This window comes from Brachyhypopomus gauderio, chromosome 18 (assembly GCF_052324685.1).
Source record: "Brachyhypopomus gauderio isolate BG-103 chromosome 18, BGAUD_0.2, whole genome shotgun sequence".
NCBI classification, from domain to species: domain Eukaryota; kingdom Metazoa; phylum Chordata; class Actinopteri; order Gymnotiformes; family Hypopomidae; genus Brachyhypopomus; species Brachyhypopomus gauderio.
Genome location: NC_135228.1, coordinates 8638076 through 8659618, shown reverse-complemented (window position 1 = coordinate 8659618; position 21543 = coordinate 8638076). Strand labels below are relative to the sequence as shown.

The 21543-nt window shown below is 40.0% G+C and overlaps 1 protein-coding gene across 1 annotated transcript in view; it reads left to right on the top strand.

The window, feature by feature from the left end:
• LOC143482444 (protein transport protein Sec24A-like) overlaps positions 1-9527 on the top strand; it is a 33386-nt gene extending 23859 nt beyond the window's left edge. The window contains exons 12-21 of the mRNA XM_076980819.1: positions 322-445; positions 1416-1574; positions 1844-2017; positions 4685-4795; positions 5222-5397; positions 5906-6043; positions 6405-6509; positions 7519-7611; positions 7734-7837; positions 7974-9527. Coding sequence (XP_076836934.1) covers positions 322-445; positions 1416-1574; positions 1844-2017; positions 4685-4795; positions 5222-5397; positions 5906-6043; positions 6405-6509; positions 7519-7611; positions 7734-7837; positions 7974-8088 — 1299 coding nt within the window. The 3' untranslated portion in view covers positions 8089-9527. The remainder of the gene's footprint in view (positions 1-321; positions 446-1415; positions 1575-1843; positions 2018-4684; positions 4796-5221; positions 5398-5905; positions 6044-6404; positions 6510-7518; positions 7612-7733; positions 7838-7973) is intronic.
• Positions 9528-21543: the final 12016 nt, after the last annotated feature.

Here is a 21543-nt window from a genome sequence, read left to right as displayed (position 1 = left end):
GCAGAACTCATAACATTCAGTAATTCTGCGTGTTTATAATTCTGCTTGTTTATTATTCTGCTTGTTTATAACGGTCTGTCAGTTACAAACAGCAAAATACAGAATTATGATAAATTATTCTTTTAAAAAACTGCTATAGTACCAAACCCTTATAAATCTTACTCACAAATGAGTAGTAGGGTTTTCAAAGTTAGTTACAGTAGTAGTTTTGTTACATTCCAGTTTGAAAATTTTCAGCTTGCCGCGTCTCACTATCGAACCTGTTATTCTTTATTTTTTTGCCACATACTAATTAGTTATTGTGTTTGTTTTCAATTTCAGGATGTCCAACATCTTTCTCCTGCTACGGATTTCTATAAGAAACTGGCCCTTGACTGTTCTGGTCAGCAGGTGGCTGTGGACCTCTTTGTGCTTAGTGCACAGTACTGTGATCTTGCTACCTTAGGTCAGTTCTTTTCAATACAGGGCACGACTGTGGTATGTCTTATGAAGATCTTAGTCAATAGTAATTTTAAAGGCCTTATCCACACTAACAAGTACATTGGAAAACTTCATTTTGTGTGTTTTGGCAACACTAGTATTTTCAGGACATTTTCCAAAAATTCCCTGACCATGATAAAACACAAAAAATATGGAAAGGGTGAGTGATCAGCATGCACAAGTTTCTGTGATGACTTCTGTGTCATTTCGACCATGATGCTTTGTTTACATGCTGCAGTCATATGCAGTGTATAAGTCAACATCTAGACAAAAATTGCAAGAAAAAAAATCCAATAAAAACTATCAGATAAAGCAATTAAACATGAAATTCAAATGCACACTATATTAAATGGCATGGCGATGGGTTCCACCATATTACAACTTTAGGTCATTGTTACAACTTTAGGTCAACCTTAGGTCATTTGTTTTCTTATCCATACTACAGCAACAAAAAACAAACCAAAGAATTACCCACTTTGGTGAGTGGATTTCAGAAGATGCTTTTTTGTGGTGGAAAGTTTTTTGAGTAGATGAATGGGCAGAATGTATGAAAACGGATGTGTTTTCCAATTTACCAATGTTAATGTCGACTAAGACTACAGAAAAAAAAAATATTTTTTTAACACCACTATAAGATTATGATAGAAATTACATTTATTAATTGTACATTTTTTTTACTGGTCGCAGTGTTTAGTGTTTGTAGCATGTTTTCTATAATTAGTGGCATGCACGTTTGTATGTATGTATGCATGTATGAATGTATAATACAGAACAGGCCCCTACAAGCTTAAAATGTTAGAATTTATGAATCTGAGAAAATAGTATGCAACATGTCTAAGACAAATTGTATGATTTGTGCAAAGGTATTTCTAACCTTTGATATATGACCATAAATGAGTATTGACTTTCTTTGTGTGTATGCTGCTTGCTTACAGGGTGTATATCAAGGTATTCAGCAGGGAGTGTTTATTTCTATCCCTCGTATCATAATGAGCACAATCCTGCTCAGACAGAACGCTTCCAAAAAGATCTCAAAAGATATCTCACCCGCAAGATTGGTTTTGAGGCTGTTATGAGGATACGCTGCACTAAAGGTTTGGAGTTGATTTTTTAAAAGCATGTGAATCTGTATAGGTTACTGATATTCTGAGCATTTTCAGTTGGCCAGTGTTGCAATTTAGATTTGTGAGGGATTTGATGCATGATAAGATGCCTGTGTAATTAAGAATTAATTAAGTTAGCCTATGTAATTAAGAATTTCAATTTGTATTTGGAAAAGTACAAAAAATTATGTCTTTGCATTGTCACAAGTACTATTTGTCCATCGGGTCTTATTTTGACTTTTTTTCTATATCCTTCTCAGGCCTGTCAATACACACCTTCCATGGAAACTTCTTTGTTCGCTCCACCGACCTCTTGTCTTTACCGAACATTAATCCTGACGCTGGCTTTGCTGTGCAGATGTCCATTGAGGAAAACCTGTTGGACATGCAAGTGGTGTCATTCCAAGCAGCCCTTCTCTACACTTCCAGCAAAGGTGCAGTCAAGCAGAGTTTAAAATGCATCATGCCTGTTATTTAAATATCAAACTACTTGAGTTGCTTTGGTGGTTAACTTGGCATTGGAATTTTAGACCAAGTTATTGTTCAAACTTTGGAGTATTCGATCAGTTATATGAGTTATCTGCCACCCATGAATCTTATTTACAGCAGGCTTTCGGTATGTCATGAGGTCTTCACTGAATACTGGCAACAGTCTAAACTTACAAAAACAAATGCTAATATGATGACTAATAATGATTATTATACCACAGTTGTAAGTCGCTCTGGATAAGAGTGTCTGCTAAATGCCGTAAATGTAAATGTAAGTTTGTTCCGACCCTACAATGTGATTGGCTGAGAGGCAATCTCAGAGTGCCAATATTACGTTATAGCACTGTAACCGAAGCTCTCCATGTATTACTCCGCCACATACAGGTAACCTAGCAACTAAGCAGCGTTTACAAGCCAAACAGTGCAACTTCAAATAAGCAGCAACATTATCAAAATGAATGACAGGGAGTTCGTTAAATCTATTGGCTTCTAAAGCATTTGTTTCCATCTGAAACTGGAGGATGAAGCTATAAATGACCAGCCTCATTCCTACAATGAGCCAAGGTTTGTCACGTTTACAAACAATGATTTGGATGAGCTGGAAATGCAGAGAAACAAAGTTAATACCGTAAAACAAACGTCCTGGGCTCTTAATATATTTACATCCTGGTTAAAGAGCAACGACATTACAGTCGATTTTAGTGTTATCAACAAAATGAAACGAATCAGCTTTTACGACGTTTTTATGGATCCGTCAGAAACGTGAAGGGAGAGTTATATGGCATCAGCAGATTCGTTGGTTTAAGAGCTGGACTGAACCTGAACGAACCTCCAATCAGCCGTGGATGGTCAATAATTGTTGTACTTTATTTGTAATAAATACAACTTTATCAACAGTCATTTTTGTGTATATTTACCGCTATAATATTTATTGGGTAAGGCTGTTCCAGTGTTGTGCAAGTTTAGCAGCGAGCCATTGAATGGAACTATTTTAACTGGCGGAGTATTTTTAACCAAACAGGTCGTATTTTCTCATCCTCTTTAACCCAATCTTTCAATAAACAGCGATAATTGAACTGTGGTATAATCGCAATAATACACTCGAGGTTCGTGCTATAATGTGTAATATTGGCACTGCTGTGCTGCGGTCGTAGGCACGAGGACCGCAGCACAGCAGTGCCAATATTACACGTTATAGCACTCCCTCTCGTGTATTATTGCTTCAATAGTGGCATACCTTCAATATATATCAGAAATGGTGACTTTAGCCAATGACTCGAATTGCACTTCTAATGTATTTTGAAAGACTCACTATTGGTACTTTTGATTATTTGACTTGTAGCTTGAATGACTTAACTCATCAATTAGCGACTTAAGCATGCAAAAACAATCTAATCATTTGAATAAAACCTTTCTGACTGATCTGATGTCAGTTTTGTCATGCTGTCATGCTCAGTAATCTCTCGGTCTCTCGGAGTACATAATAAACTTTTTATCACCACCTTTGGAAACAAAATGTTTGTTAGAAGGACATACTTGAATTTCTACATGCTGCATCAGAATAAAGGACACTGGCAAAACTGACATTGAATTTTTCAAGACATCTAAAATACACCAAAGGTTGATATATAAGCAAGCGTACTAACTAGCTAGCTAATTATCTTGTAGTTGGGATAAACCATATTCTAATCAGTTAGCTAGATCAATACTACTAAATACTTTATCCAGTAAGCTCCATATCATTTTAAGCAATTTCTAGCTTTTGCAGCTATATGCTGCATTGTCCTACTGCCATTTTCATGTTGTCTAACAGTTTGCAGACCAACGTAAATTGAACATTACATTCCAGGCACAGTTCCATGTCTTTGCGATTGACGGCACACATTTTCAAGCACATAAAAAACAGTTACTAATTATAACACAAGACTGACATTGACAGAGCCAATAAAATCCACAGCCTACCTTACCAAGCAGAGATATATAGGTGCACCCAGAAGACAAAACACAAGCACATTTTTTAATAACATAAGAATAGTCTATTAACACATTGAACCTAATGGTCAGTTTACCTTGCTTTTACACATCATGTCGGTACCCTTACTGGTTGGCTAAATATATAAATAAAAGAAGCATTCAAAACATGCTCCACAGCTATAACTTATACATATGTTGTATTGGTTGAATCATATGATGCTTGATTTTGAATGCAAAGCTTGGTGAAGAAAAGTATATCTTATTTAACTTAGTTTTGCATAAAGTTAACTGTGCTTTAAACCACAGAAAATTACAGATAAATGGGTGTCTGTCTTTAAAATAAACACTTACAGTTACATTCCTTCACCATCCTCAGTCTTGTAGCATTCAGCTCCAAGACTGAGGATGGTGAAGGAATGTAACTGTAAGTGTTTATTTTAAAGACAGACACCTATTTATCTGTAATTTTCTGTGGTTTAAAGCACAGTTAACTTTATGCAAAACTAAGTTAAATAAGATATACTTTTCTTCACCAAGCTTAGTTTATTATATTTAGTATTTATATGCATTTACTTTTACTAATCCTGATCAGTAAACACAGGCACATGAGAAGCATGCTAAATTTAATTTTCTTTCAGGTGAGAGGCGGATCCGAGTCCACACCTTGTGTTTGCCGGTAGTGAATTCAATATCCGATATCTTTGCTGGAGCTGACGTTCAGGCCATCACAGGCCTGCTGGCTAGCATGGGTAAGGATCTATCTAGCTTTAAACACACCTCTGTGTCATGTGTATTTTACTGATTACTGAACATTTTACTTGATTGCTCACAACAAGAGAAATCATTGCTGGATAATCATGGGCGTTCACGTTCACATAGCACAAGCATACTGCCTATCACAATCTTCCTTGAGTACCATGATTTTAGACTGAAGTACTTGATGTGCATGGATTTGTGCATTATTATTATTATTATTATTATTATTATTATTATTATTATTATTATTATTATTATTATGCAGAGGTTTTCTTTTTTGCCACTTCTGTACCTTTGACAGAGTTCAGAGCAGTGAAGATACTGAAACGTCTCTTCAGCTATGCCATGGGAAGATGTCCTACACCATTATCATGTCATGGGATCAGTTATGTAGAGAATATATGCATTTCTTTCTGCAGCTGTGGACCGCTCAGTGACCGCTAGCATGACTGATGCCCGTGATGCCATGACCAACGCTGTTATCGATTCTCTGACATCCTACCGCAACTCGGTGCTCGCCGTCCAACAGCCGGGTCTGCTTGCCCCTGCCTGTCTACGGCTCTTCCCCCTGTACATCCTAGGCCTGCTGAAACAGGTACCCCCTATCTGTCTTTTCAGAAATATTCACATGAACCCCATAGTAGTCAGTGGCCAATAAGTGTTAATTGTAGCATTAGTTGTTCAACTAATTTATGAGTGGTTACAGAATTTGGGTCTGGATTTAGATTCAGACCATTATTATACACTGCCCACATTTTTGTGCCAGAACTCAATACAGTGACAACAGATATTCTGTGATATAAAGTGTACGTCTATCATAGTATGTAGGTATGTTGTGTGTGTGTGTGCCTCTTTTTTTAATTATTATTTAAATTTTTTTTTTTTGGATGAAAGATTGTATAGCTTTATACATTTGGTTTTATTCTTATTATGTACAGTAGATTACTGTTGTTTGACAGTATCATTAATCATTTGAGGTTTTAGTTCATTTTTTAACGATAATTAAACTTTAAGTAATTAAAGTTAAGCTACCCATAAATAACATGCTTCTTCAAGGGCTTCATCACGGTACATCAAAAAGATACAGGATTACTATGTTGCAGAAAGCATTCCGGACAGGGACCAGCACCCGGCTGGATGATCGTGTGTTTGCCATGTGTCAGCTGAAGTGTCAGCCACTGACTCACCTCATGCATTTGGTCCATCCATCCTTGTATCGACTAGACACCTTGACTGATGAGGTGAGATAATCTTTAGTTTTATGGAGTCATGCTAGAATTTCTTAATCCATCAGACCAGGTATTTTTTGGTTATTTTCCAATGTCTGTATCTGAACTCATTAATCAGTTCTGAACTTTTTTTTTTTTTTTTTTTTTTTTGTCCGGCTCAGGTTTTTTGGAAGATTTCAGCTGAGTAAAATAGATAGTATTTTTAGAGAATTGCTTTCATGGTTTCATGGAATTGGTTTCATGGTGTGTCTGTTAGGATAAAATCTGTATTGCTATTGGTGCAGTTGTCTTCTACAATAGTCATAAGTCATTGCTTATAAATTATTCCTTGGTTGATTTGGTCCTGTGTGGTTTTATCATCTTATGTCCATAGGGGGCACGGAACGTCAATGATCACATCATTCCTCAGCCCGGAGTGCTGCAGCTGTCTGTGGAGAAGCTCGTCAGGGAGGGAGCTTTCCTCATGGATTCAGGCTCAGTCAGTGCAGAACAGTGCACACATTTCTTACTTTTAAATAAATCTTACTTTTTAAATGATCATTCCAAAACATTCTGAACCCTTCCAAAATATGACCCAACTAATATTCTGTCTTGCACAGAATTTTTCTAGAAGTCCTCTTTTTTCTATCAAATGTTATTATTAGCATATAAGGCTAGGTCACCTGATTATTCTCACCCACTTTTTTTCTCAAGCCAGCATGCTTGTGTCATTGCAAACTGTCAGTGACCAGTACTAAATTACAAAATGACAGTCTAAACTATATTAGTTGATAACATAACTGAATTAAATGATTACATTGATGTGCTATGTCCAGTACATTAATTATACATTAAAACATTAATAGTAAAATGAACTTTTAAAATCTGGTTGTTGACGCCAACAGTTACGGTGATAACATTTCTTGATCACAGATATACATATGTGTATGCACAGATATAAGTGCACTATTGTTCTTTAAAAGACTGGTATAAAGGTGTCTTAAGGCTTACGTTAAGTCTTATTTTCCTTATTTTCTCACCAAAAATACTCACATAATCTTTTTTTCCCTTATTGCCCTTATCCACATAGGAAATTGGCACACAGTGTGTTATTCAGTAGGCCATAAAACCAACTTTGTCACATTACTACAATAACTTGAGTAGTCATCCACATCCACCCCAACTCTGGTGTTCGAATAAAGCTTTAAAAATTCTTAAATAAGGTCCAAATAATATGAACCTACTGTCTCACAATTGTCTCACAATTATTTTAAACTATCTCCATTAAACAATGGGTTTTCACAAACCCTAGCCAACACCTTATTAAAATTGTTTATAAAAATTATTTATAATTGTTTATAGTTTTAGTAAGGAAGAACCTACCACTCCAATGTAAATTCTCACAGAGTTTAAAATGTAGTCATGTAAGATTTCAAATAAGCAATCTGTGTCAGACAGACATGATTTTGAAAGGTTACTGCTAATAAATATTGTCCTTTCACTTTTAGGAGTTTTATCTCTGGGTAGGAAGAAATTGCAACCCCACTTTCCTGAGACAAGTGCTGGGGGTCCAGAACTATGCGGATGTGCCCCTCAACATGGTTAGCCATTGCTACAAGTTCTTATTTAATGGAGTGTGAACACAGCAAAAGTCCAGAAATATGACATTGTGTAATATTCTCAGTGCATATAGGCAGAAACTGCTCTGCTTGGTGTTTCACAGAACCAGCTCCCAGAGTTAGATACAGTAGAATCTACCAGAACACGAGCTTTCATTGGATGGCTGAGAGAGCAACGACCCTTATACTCTGTTTTGCACATTATCAGGTAGGTATAAGTGAATGAATATAATTTACTAATTGATATAATAGATAATAATAAATACTAATAGATATAAAATAGATATAATATACTAATATGCTAATTTCTGTTTCAATTTTGTACTTTGTCATTTGTAATACAGAGAGGAAAGCCCACTCAAGTCCATTTTTATGCAGAACATGATTGAGGATCGGACAGAGTCTGCCCTGTCTTATTATGAATTTCTGCTACATGTGCAACAGCAAGTCTCCAAGTAAGCCAGAGAGTGGAAGATCAAGATAATGGATCAGTCAGAGGAGCTAAATAATCCTCATCCCCAAAGCCTCCCTCGTCTATAGAAACACTGTGAACTGTTTGTTCACTGCTTTTTCTGATGATTCCCCATTCCTATCTTTCCTCAGACAAGTTATGCAATGACTTTCTCATAGATGATGCTATGATTGCCCCTTCCAACAAACCGTCTAAGAGAAAGTCTATAAAAATTGCATTCTGCCTCCACAAAAAAGTTAGAGATTGTTGCATTTATATGATAACGCTGCAGAAAAAGTCATGATTGCTATTAATGAATACTGATATTTAATTTGATAAATCCTTAAAGCAGGAGTGTTGGTGCTTGGGGGATTATAGCATATTCACCATATCTTATAACAAAAATAATAATTTAGACTAAAAATATATAATATATAACTGTCACGAGAGATTAAAGGTCTGCTTGGCATTCATATATGTCAAACAAATCTCTAGGTTTGATTACACCTATATCTGTAGGTGATTGAGTGGTTTCTAATTTATTGTCTTTCCATTTATCAACTAAGTGCTATATAAGTGAATTATTCCTTTCTGTAATTTCCTTGTAAAATTTTCCCTCATTCTGAATGATTTTTTTTTTTAAACGAGATTCCTAAGTCAATTAAATTCTGTATTTACCTTGTATGGGAACTTATTTTTTTATTGTACAACTTTATTAAAATACAGACACTATTCAATATATGGTTTTAATAGGATGTGGGGATTTCTTTATCACATCACAAAGACATTGTGATCTTTAAATCATGTGCTAACCTGTATATTGATGAATCTACACTAGTATTCTCAGAATTGTTGACTTTAGTATTATCATATTTACATGTAATTATGAGAACAAATAAAGTGTTTTGCCCTTTTGTAAAATCTACTATGAAGCTATCATGTATGAAGGAAGACAATTATTCACTGGAATTTTTAGAAAATGGGTTTGCCTTTAAAATATTTATGCAAGCTTGTTCTATACTTATGTTGATTAAAAAGGCTTTTGGGGTAATATCATTATGCAATTTTTCTGGCATATTTACAGTGTGTTATAAAACCAGCAGACAATATTGAGTGTTGAAGACTAGCGTATTTCAAAGTTGACACTTTCAAGACATGCATAACTTTTATCAGAATAAATCCATGCATAGTTTTTGTTGAAGTTCTGTAATTAATGAAATGCTCAAATGAAATTTTCTATTTCTATTAATGAGTGAGTGATTGAATGAATGAAATTCCATATAAAAAGAAACTCAAGGGGCAGACTGAGTACTGTTCTACTAGCTAATCAAAGCCCTTTGGATTTTTTAAAATTCTAACATTTAAGATCAAAGTTTTGTACATCGTTCATTTTGTAAATGTATAAATGTTTCTTAGAAGATTAAATCATAGTTCTGTATAAAAAAAAAGTTGGCCATGAGCTTGTTCTTATGTAATTTAAGGGAAGGTTGATTTTAATTTATTTATAGTTTGAATTGAATACAGTAGCTTGGTTGTCCACCTAAGTGTGAAAATTAAGTTCCATGGTTTTGTTGACATTAATTAATTTTCCACTGGACCTTCCAAGGAGACCTATCAAAATAATTCCCATGAAACAAAATGGCTACAGTGTCATGTGCAGAAAGTAATGCAACTATTCCCTATTTCTGGTTCATTTTTGTGTAAGATGGTGAAAATGTGCTATTGAGATTTTTTGTGTTATGTTCCAGTGGCAGATGTTTGAAACCGCTTGGGTATAGAAATATGCAAGAGTAAATTATCGGTGATTTATGCAAAATAATTTTTTAATGACATTTAATTAAAACTTTTGGAGGTCCTTCACTGTAAAAACATGGATGAACCCATGGGCTTAAGGAATTGTGTTTTTTTTCTTCACGCAATAATGTCCTAACCTGCAGAATATATGCAAAGCCTGTCATATGTTCATTTTTCTATTGGCCATAACAAAGACTGTATGTAAAATGCATTGTATTTCTAAACTTTGAAAACTACTTTAAATTTAATTTCTGCTACCCTCAATACCAGTTGGTACTTCTGATGCTATAAAGACATGAGCTGTATTAGGAATGCACCATCCCCCCGACTGAGTCTGGAAGTTTATGCCTCTACTCAGAAGGCAAAGTATTTGTGGAGAGTGGAGGGGTGTCATCCCACTACTTTGAAAAGTAGTGGGTCAAATGCCTGCCTGCATTTGCCTTTACAGTCTTATCTTTGTTGCATGCTTTTTGTTGGCAATTGAATAGACAAATCAATGTCCACATAGGTTACATAATGTCAGTCATTTTTTCAATTTTTTTATATAATCCTTTTTGTCACAAAGCAGCTTTATATTCGCATGGGTCCAGATCCCTAATGAGGAAGCCAGCGGTGACAGTTGCAAGGAAAAAATCCCTAGGCAGGGATTAGGAAGAAATTTTGGGAGGATCAAGATCCAGAAGGCAACCCATCCTCCATTGGGTGGAGCCCAGCTAGAATACATCATTATTTATAGTTCTAATATAGTTCTAATTCCAGGTCAAGCAGTCACAGTCCCTCCAATGTAGATGTTGAGCCTCGGGTAGGAGTTGGAATCAGCACATCCACTGGTAAGCCAGACCATCTCTTAAGTGATTTTATGGAATTGACTGGTAGAGGCATGTAAACAGGATATAAATTACAGGTTAAGAATGTGATCAATTTAAACAACCATATATATATAGCACACTTCCAACTATAGACCAATCTCTAATCTGTCATTCATTTCCAAAATTCTAGAGAAAGTAGTTTCTTCGCAACTCTTTTCTTACGGGCGGTAACACCTAAATTTACTGCAAAAAGCTTTGGTGTCACTATTGATTCAGATCTTTCATTTGACACATGTATGTCACTAAGGCTGCCTTTTTACATAATTTATGTAATATCACCAAGCTGAGACATTTGCTTTCATTTGCTGATGCAGAGAAGCTGGTCCATGCTTTTCTCTCATCAAGATTGGGCTACTATAATGGTCTTCTAATTGGATGCTGTAAACAGTCCCTAAAGAAACTCCAACTTGTATAGAATGCTGCAGCTAGAGTCCATACCAGGGCTAGAGAATTTTATCATATTAGTCCAACTCTCTCGGCGTTACACTGCTTTAATCCTTCGTGGCATAGATTCAACAAGGTACCGGAAACATTACTCAGAGAGTCTGGTCCATATTTACATGATAGCATCACGCAGTTGCTGCAGATTTGTCAGCTGCACATCCATGATGTGAATCTCCCGTTCCACCACATCCCAAAGGTGCTCTATTGGACTGAGATCTGGTGACTGTGGTGGCCATTCAAGTACAATGAATTCATTGTCATGTTCAAGAAACAAGTCTGAAATCATTCATGCTTTATGACATGGCTCATTTTGGCATGGCTGGAAGTAGCATTCAGAAGATGGATACACTGTGGTCATAAAGGGATGGACATGGTCATCAACAATACTCCAGTAGGCTGTGGTGTTGACATGATGTTCATTTGGTACTGGCTCAAAGTGTGCCAGGAAAATATTGCTCACACCACTGCACCACCACCAGCCTGAACCGTTGATTCAAGGCAGGATGGATCATTGTTCACGCAAAATTCTGACCCTGTCATCGGAATGTCGCAGCAGAAATTTAGACTTATCAGACCAGGCCATGACTTTCCAATTTTCTATTATCCAATTTTGGTGAGCCTGTATGGAATTGTAGCCTCAGTTTCCTGTTCTTAGCTGACACAAGTACCCGGTGCCGTCATCTGCTGTTGTAGCCCATCCGCCTTAAGGTTCAATGTGTTGTGCATTCAGAGATGCTCTTCTGCATGCCTCGGTTGTAACGACTTGGTTATTTGAGTTACTATTGCCTTTCTATCAGCTCAAACCTGTCTGGCCATACTCCTCTGACCTCTAGCATCAACATTGCATTTGCACCCACAGAACTGCTGCTCACTGGATATTTTCTCTTTTTCGGGCCATTCTCTGTAATCCCTAGAAATGGTTGTGTGTGAAAATCTCAGTAGATCAGCAGTTTCTGAAATACTCAGACCAGTGTGTCTGGCACCAACAATCTTGCCACGTTCAAAGTCACTTAATTCACGTTTCTTCCCCATTCTGATGCTCGGTTTGAACTGCAGCATATCGTCTTGGCAGATCAACCTCCCTGGAATTCCACCTGACCCCTGCCTAATTATGAACCTGGAAATTCCCTCACACAAGACTGGTTAAGTATTGCTATGGTTCAGCCTATGCATACCAAGCCCTCTTTTGGTATTACTATGTCTATGTTGTGTGTATCGTTTTCAGTTACTCTTACCTGTGTCTCTGGATCTATTGTAGATTTACATCAAAGAGTTACTTACTTAGTTGCATGCATCTGCGTCTTCACAGCTCATTACATCAGCATATTTCAAATAATGTTCCTGTAGTGCAACATGTATTGAAACATTGTAACTTGAACATTTGAAGTTTAGTGCAGTTGTAAAGAACCCTTAATTTAGGAAAAAGGGGCGGGGTCTGGGTTTTAAAAGGAAGTGATTTCGGAGAACGGGGACTCCTGGTATTGGACCGGCTGTGGGTGTCGCGACAGAGAGAAGACGGAGGCTGATGGGTTGCGAACTAATTATGCTGCCTGGCGTTTGAAGAGACGCGCTTAACCGGGAAATGACTGGCTGCACCCGGGGGCGAGGACTTCCCAAACCAAGCCGGGTCAGTTGATCCTTGGTTAGACTTTTTATGGAGATATACTCCCGTGATGATAACCTGGGGTTGGGTTTCAATGTGTGTTTCGCATAGCGGATTTCCCGGATGTTTAGTCTCCGTGTCTGATTTTATTTTATAAATGCTGAGTGACTGCTAGTGTTAATTATGATTCTATGCTTCTCCCAGGCATCTTATAGCTGTGTAGGAAGGCTGAGCTAGGGCTAGGCAACACATATTATATGATAGTGTGCTCCATATTTAGTGGGTGTGGTGTTGTGTAAGTGGGTGGTTGATCGTAAAGTGGGGGGTTACTTTGTGGTGGTCATTAAAATGACGTGCAGTGTTGATGTGTGGGTTATGCATTGAAGTGTGTGTGTGTGTGTATTACATAGATTCTTAGCCCAAATAGATCCTTAGCAGTCATCCGATAGTGGGTAAGACAACCGGGGATGTGATGGAACTTTTTATTGTGGTATTATAATAAACTGTGTATTTTTATAGTATTAAGGTCCCTTTGAATTATTGTTGAATTATCCTGGCCAGACCTTCCTGGCTTATCAAAGGTGGTGGCAGCGGTTAAACAATTAGATAATTGATACACAGGCAAAACCACTACATTTGGTGGCAGCGGTGGGATAGTTTTTATTAAGTCCTTTTTTTAGAAGGTTACCCTCCCCCCAGTGAAACGTAGAGATGGACTCTTCCAGTAATTCTAATTCTACTATGGGTGTTTCTCGGCCCGCATTTATGCCAGAAGTGTTTGATGGTGTTTCCTGTACGTGGCCTGACTGGCTTGGGCAGTTTGAGTTAGCTTCTGAATTGAATGGTTGGGATGATAATTTAAGGGTGAAGTTTATGACCTTATTACTGAAAGGAAAGGCTCGGGAAGTCTTCTTGGGTTTACCAGCTGAGGCCAGAACTGATTATAGGCAGCTGAAGACTCATCTAGAGAAATACTTAACCCCACCTGCTAATGAGGAAGTTGAGCGGCTCAATTTTCAAAGCTGTAGACGTGAGGGTCGGGAATCAGCTTGTGAGTTTGGGAATAAAGTAAGGAGATTGGCCCAGAGAGCTTATCCCGGGGTGGAAGGTAAGGTCGTAGATATGTTGGCAAAGGACCATTTTATCAGTCAGGTGGGAAGGGGTGATATAAGGGTGCAGTTGAGGGCAGCCAAACTGAAGAGCTTGGAGGAAGCCATTACCTTAGCTACAGAGCTGGAAGTGCTACGGGATTTAGAGAGGGAAGACTATGTGCCAGAGGAATCTAAGGTCCGGAGTGTTCAGGCACATTGTGAGAAGGGGGATGCTGGCGCTCTTACTGAGGTTCTGAAAGCTATTGACTATTTAACTCAGGAGGTTCGGAAGTTAAAGGAGGAAAGAGCCCACTCACCAAATTTTAATGTGGGGAATAGGGGGTCTAGGTTTAGGAGTGATTCAGACCCATCTAGTCGGCGGTGTTGGTGTTGTGGTGACCTTGGTCATATAAGCAGGAACTGTACAAAGGCAAAGCTGTCGGAAAACTAGAACGGGTGGGTGTTCCGGGCTGCTCACCCACCCACCCGGATTTGTCCAGTCAGCCCCTATTGTGCTTGGAAAGTGCTGGTATGGGATTTTATATCCATGGGAAGGTATTAGAACAGCCTGCCAATTGCCTTATAGATACAGGGGCACAAGTGTCTCTCTTGAGCAGCACATTCCTTTCTGATTTGCAGGTTAATGCCCAAGCAGAATTACAGACTTATAAGGGGAAGGTGCGGGCGGCTAATGGGGCGCTGTTGGACATTCTTGGGATTTGGGAGGGCCCTTGTGTTTTCGACGTGTTACAGGTGAAGCACCAATTCCTAGTTTGTAGAGATATTAACCAATCAGTTTTGTTGGGTACTGATTTCCTGTCCAAGTTTGGGGCCATCATCAATTTAAAATCAAATACCTGTTCACTCTTAGGAAAGAGTCTGCCGTTGCTCGGGGCATTTGGGAGAGGGGAGGTTGGGAAGGTTGTGGTTAAGGAAAGTATAGTCGTTCCCCCCCGGTCAGAAGTAGTGATACCTGGGTTGGTGCCAGGGGTACAGTTGGGTGAGGTTTATGGTCTAGTGGAGCCCAGTGAGATGCTCTTAGAAAGATATGACCTGCTCGTTGCTCGTTCTGTTGGTCAAGTAGTTCAGGGGGAGATTCCTGTTAGAATCATGAATATCTCTACCGAACCGATAGAGTTGAAGACAGCCATGTCATTAGGGGTTTTCACGTCAGATATAGAACTTTGTCAATCCCTGGATGCTGCTGGAATAACCCCTGATGACCAAGTAGATAACATCATGAGTAACTTGGGGCTGTCTAATAGAGGCTTCAGCAGGGAGCAGCTAGAGGCCGTTAAAGAACTGGTACAGTCAAATTTGTCTGTTTTCAGTATGGGTCCCCATGACCTTGGTAGAACCCCCCTATGTTCGCATCGGATCGACACTAAAGATGCCCCACCCATTAGAATGGCCCCGAGGAGAGTGCCTATTCATTTCCAGGATGAGATGAACCGAGAAGTCCATGCCATGCTGACTAATGGTATTATCAGTCCCTCCTGTAGTCCTTGGGCAGCGCCAGTGGTGTTGGTGAGAAAGAAGGATGGGACACTGCGCTTCTGCGTTGATTACCGGAAGCTAAATGAGGTTACTGTAAAAGATGCTTACCCCCTTCCACGTATTGATGATGCCTTGGACTCTCTTGCTTCTGCCCAGTGGTTTTCCACTTTGGATTTAGCCAGTGGTTATTGGCAGGTGGAAGTGGATGAAAGGGACAAGGATAAAACTGCTTTCGTGACCAGGACGGGTCTGTACCATTTTAATGTCCTTCCCTTTGGATTGTGTAAAGCGCCTAGCACTTTCCAGCGCCTCATGGAGTTGACCCTGGCGGATTTGCAATGGACCTCCTGCCTTATTTACCTTGATGATATCATTATTTTTGGTAGGTCTTTTGAGGAACATCTTAGTCGGTTGCAGACCGTTTTGGGGAGGCTGAGTCAAGCCAACCTCAAGGTTAAGCCCAGCAAGTGCCAGTTATTTGCGAGGCAAGTAAAGTACCTGGGACATGTGATCTCCAAGGATGGGGTCCAGACGGACCCAGAGAAGGTGGCTGCAGTCCAACAGTGGCCTGTTCCAAAGAGCCCCACAGAGGTCAGGAGTTTTCTGGGGTTGGCCTCATATTATAGACGATTCATTAAGGACTTTGCTAAAATAGCTAGGCCATTGCACCGACTCACAGAGCAGGGAGCCAAGATGAGGTGGACGGGCGAGTGTCAAGAGGCTTTTGATGAGCTTAAGAGACTGTTGACAATGGCACCTGTTCTGGCTTTCCCAGACCCAGAGGCGGTTTTCCTGCTGGACACGGATGCAAGTGATACAGGTATCGGAGGAGTCTTGTCGCAAAAGGTTGGAGGAAAAGAACGTGTTATAGCATACGCAAGTCGCTCTATGAGTCGGACAGAGAGGAACTATGCTACTACAAAGAAGGAACTGCTGGCTGTTGTGACTTTTATGAAACAGTTCAGACACTACCTGATGGGGAAGAAGTTCACGCTGAGAACAGATCATAACTCCCTACGGTGGCTTCATAGCTTCGACTGCCCTGAGGGTCAAGTTGCAAGGTGGTTGGAACAGCTGGCATCGTTCGAGTATGACATTGTCCACCGCCCTGGAGTTTCCCATCGAAATGCCGACGCTCTGTCCCGACTACCGGTTGCTGAAGTAGAGCAAGTCTGCTTGATGGAAGAATGTGAACCTCCAACTTGGGACTGGAAGGTGGAACAAGATAAAGACGAGATCCTTCGTAAAGTGAAAGCCTGGGTGGAGCAAAGTAGGCACAAGCCTCCCGTAGAAGTGAAGCAAGATCCTCAGCTGCGGGGCTATTGGAATATGTGGAATACCTTGAGTCTGGAAGATGGAGTCTTAAAGAGCACCCAGAGGGGTCTTCAGGGAGTCGATCCATGCGAGCGAGTTGTGGTTCCAAAAGTGTTAGTCCCAGAGGTGTTAGAAAAACTGCATAATACAAAAACAGGGGGACACTTGGGAATTAATAAGGTAAAGGAAAAGGTGAGGATTAGGTTCTTTTGGCCAGGATGGAGTAATGATGTTGCAGAGTGGTGTACAAAATGTGAGCTTTGTGCTGTATATAAATCTAGTGGGCCAGAGCCCCGTGCCCCCCTTCATCCCATGCAAGCTACCTACCCATTTGAGAGGGTGGGGATAGACATTGTAGGCCCCTTGCCTACCACGATCCAGGAGAACCGGTATATACTGGTAATTGCTGATTATTTTAGCAAGTGGTGTGAAGCATTTGCTTTAAAAAATCAAGAAGCTGATACTGTGGCTAGGGTAGTGGTCGAACAGTTCATTCTTAGGTATGGCACACCAAAGAGTATTCATACAGACCAGGGAAAGAACTTTGAATCTGCTTTATTTAGAGAGATTTGTGATCTCTTGGAGGTCCAGAAAACTAGGACTACTCCCTATCATCCTCAATCAGATGGGTTGGTAGAACGATTAAATCGTACTCTGACAACAATGCTTTCCATGTTTGTACATTCAAATCAGAGGAATTGGGATGAGCTCCTTCCATATGTAATGATGGCTTATCGGAGTAGCACTCAAGCTAGTACAAAGTTCTCTCCCTATCATGTACTTTTTGGTAGGGAAATGGTTATGCCCTCGGATTTACTGTTCAATGTGGAGGTGAACAAACCATATACATCAGTAGGAGGCTATGTCCAGGAGGTGGAGAGCAGGCTGCGGTCTGTGCATGAGGCAATTTGTAGACACCAACAAAAAGCCTCACTGAGACAAAAGCAATTTTATGATTTACGGGTGCGTGGGCCAAAATATGAGGTTGGGGATCGAGTGTGGCTTCGGGACAAGGCCAGGAAAAGGGGCCGGTGTCCCAAGTTTCAGGGACATTATACGGGGCTGTATACAATTAAAGAAAAGTTGTCTGAGGAGCTCTTTAAATTGTCTTCCCAGGGTAGACCCTTATTTGTTGCGCATTACAATCGCCTTAAGCTCTGTACGATTCCTTCTCTTCCAAGGGGACGGCGGAACGGCCATCGGGAACCGACTGGCAGGATCCCTGGAGAGAGACTGGATTCCCGTTGGAGAACTGCAGGGGTGGAGGACAATTCTATTGCTCCTGCCTGGGGAATCCGGTACCGGGCCCAAGGACATGCTGGGCCTTTGGAGACTGCTGGGGAAGAAGTTGCAAGCTCCCCCACCACTATAAGGGAGGGGATAGCCGATACAGTAGTAGACCAGCGGCCTTCAGGAGTTTCGGACCCAGATGAACCTCTGGCGCGCATGGAAGGATCAAGCGGGAATCGCGCTGGACCTCAAGGGCCAAGTACTTCAGAAACTGTTGGACAGAACACCTCGGGGGCAGCCGAATCTGATGTTCCTCAGCCACCTTCATCTAGACGGGCTAGAGTCCTTAGGGCTCCAGTGTGGCAAAAGGACTATGTGATTGATTTATGAATGACGTGGGGACACGTCTAGAGGCAAAGTGGGGGTAGTGTAAAGAACCCTTAATTTAGGAAAAAGGGGCGGGGTCTGGGTTTTAAAAGGAAGTGATTTCGGAGAACGGGGACTCCTGGTATTGGACCGGCTGTGGGTGTCGCGACAGAGAGAAGACGGAGGCTGATGGGTTGCGAACTAATTATGCTGCCTGGCGTTTGAAGAGACGCGCTTAACCGGGAAATGACTGGTTGCACCCGGGGGCGAGGACTTCCCAAACCAAGCCGGGTCAGTTGATCCTTGGTTAGACTTTTTATGGAGATATACTCCCGTGATGATAACCTGGGGTTGGGTTTCAATGTGTGTTTCGCATAGCGGATTTCCCGGATGTTTAGTCTCCGTGTCTGATTTTATTTTATAAATGCCGAGTGACTGCTAGTGTTAATTATGATTCTATGCATCTCCCAGGCATCTTATAGCTGTGTAGGAAGGCTGAGCTAGGGCTAGGCAACACATATTATATGATAGTGTGCTCCATATTTAGTGGGTGTGGTGTTGTGTAAGTGGGTGGTTGATCGTAAAGTGGGGGGTTACTTTGTGGTGGTCATTAAAATGACGTGCAGTGTTGATGTGTGGGTTATGCATTGAAGTGTGTGTGTGTGTGTGTATTACATAGATTCTTAGCCCAAATAGATCCTTAGCAGTCATCCGATAGTGGGTAAGACAACCGGGGATGTGATGGAACTTTTTATTGTGGTATTATAATAAACTGTGTATTTTTATAGTATTAAGGTCCCTTTGAATTATTGTTGAATTATCCTGGCCAGACCTTCCTGGCTTATCAAAGGTGGTGGCAGCGGTTAAACAATTAGATAATTGATACACAGGCAAAACCACTACACAGTATTCACTTTAACACTGTAAATGCCACATTGTAGTATAACATTCACTAACAGTTATGTGTTTCATTCACATTGAACATTAGAGGAACATTTAAATCAATACCATAAAATCTTAGGTGCAGAATTCAGAACCAAGTGCACCTTTATGTTGTCCATCACTGTTTTGAATTACAATCAGTCAAGCCTACAAGTCATTTAGACATTTTTCCATTATGATTCTACTTTTATGCCTAGTGTTGTGTTGTATAAAATAAACAGTCTCCTGCTTCAGTTTATGCTTATTTGATTAACACATGCTCCTTTCACGTGCTGGCTGCCATGTCTCTACTGTTTTCATGCTCGTCTCCTCTTGCGAGAGTTCACTAACATCAAAAAACCAATCCATTGTTTAGAAGCCTGTCTGTAACATAAAAGTTTCATTCTAAATGAATCTCAAAACAATGGTTTTCTTCAGGTATCTGTGAAACCTCTATTTTACTGTTGCTCTACAGCCTCTAAGGGGTAAAAAAAATTCTGTATCTGTTCTGTTCTGTAACTACAATTGCTGAAGAAATAACTGCCTTTGCAAAGGAAAAATAATCTATTAGAATCTGTAAAAATCTATTCAAATAGTCTATTATAGTGAGTACTGGTTTTGGATAGGGCCTAAATAAATACATATCTTAGTCCATGGTCTCTGTGGTAGCTCCAGTGGTTGGAGGGGTTGATGTGCATGTAGTGGATGGACAGGTGGTGCAGTTTCTGATCAGTCTCTCTAGGTCCATGTTGGGCCAGTAGAATTTGCTCCTCAGATATTGTTTTGTTTGGACCACGCCTTGGTGAGTCTGTCCAATCCCCTGTCCTTTTCCTGTGTCTTCTAAACACAAGTCCATCATGTGTGCTCCACTCTCCTGTGCATCTGTTGCAAGAACCTCAGGAACTTGGTTCCGATATTTTCCTGTTTCCACAATTGTCCTTAATCCGTAATTGCTACAGTGTATGCTGTCATATTGTTTTATGTCCTCTGGGTTCATCATGGTTTGTACCCAGGGCCGGAGTGGGACACTTTTTCAGCCCGGGAGTTTCATGCCCAAATCCGGCCCAAAATTATTTTTCCCTCCCAATCGGCCCAAACTAGAGATTGACATGAGCCGGCCCATCGGGAATCCTCCCGAACCTCCCGATTAGCCATTCCGGCTCTGTTTGTACCTCATGCATTGTCACTGATAACATTCTGTCTACATACCTGTCCAAAAACTCCTTGTGTATACTTTGTGTAGCAGACATTGCTCTTTTATACAGATTTTCTACCACTTCCTTTATCTACAACTATTTCTATCCATTGTTCATTTACCTTGACTGCCTCAGTATTTTTAGGATCTACTGCATGGATAATCTCATCTGAATCTAAGGTATCCTGTATTACCGCTCTCAGTGATTTATGTGACTTTGTCTCTTTTTTGTCCTTATGTCTCCCTTTATTTTTGTCACTGTTCATTTCTGTTTGTGCTTTATTTTCTTACTGAAACACGTGCGTGCATAATCACTGTCTGGGCTCCACATTCATCTGCTGTGTTAGTGTCGATTCCTCGTCTGTAACACTAAGTGTCACTGTTGGGGTTTGCTCTTGGCTGCTTCTTCCTCTTTGCACTGTTCCAGCGTTCCGTCTACAATCTGCCTGTGCACTTTTTTTTTTTAATTAACTTGGTTGTCCCTTGCTCATGTACCAGTATTCTTTATGAAAACTGTTTTATTTTGCCTGTGCAGCTTCAAAAGCTCTTGCCATTGATGGTGCTGAACTAAAATAATCTAAACTCAGTCCATCCTCCTCAGCAATCTGTTGTGCAGCTTTTTTATGGCACATTTTTCCATTTGATCTCGTATGTCATTCTCCAGTGTGTGTCTTTCAAAGCTTTCACAAATGCATCTACTGATCATCAGAGAACTGAGCTCAATTTATGTTTGTTTTACTTTATTGATCCTACGAGTCGGAGATTCATTTGGTTTTGATATTTTCTATTTTCTATTGTATTTCTATTCATTTGAACTAATAGGAATGGGCTTTATTGGTAAGCTTTTAGTAACAGACAGTAGCAACCTGGGGGAAGGGGGGGTAACAAAATATCTTTGTCAGTTGCTGAGGAAATGTCCGAAATAACTGCCTCTGATAGCAATCTGTGTCATCATTGATAATTTGACCAAATGTCCACAAGCATACCCAATCAAAAACCACCTTCTATAAAGTAATCACTGACTACCTGCTGAAATTTGTTTACCAATTTGAGATGGTCAAAACAGTGGTCACTGATCAGGGGAAAGTGTTTTGAGTCTATTAAAACTGTATGTATTTTGTTTCTAGCTCAACAAATAT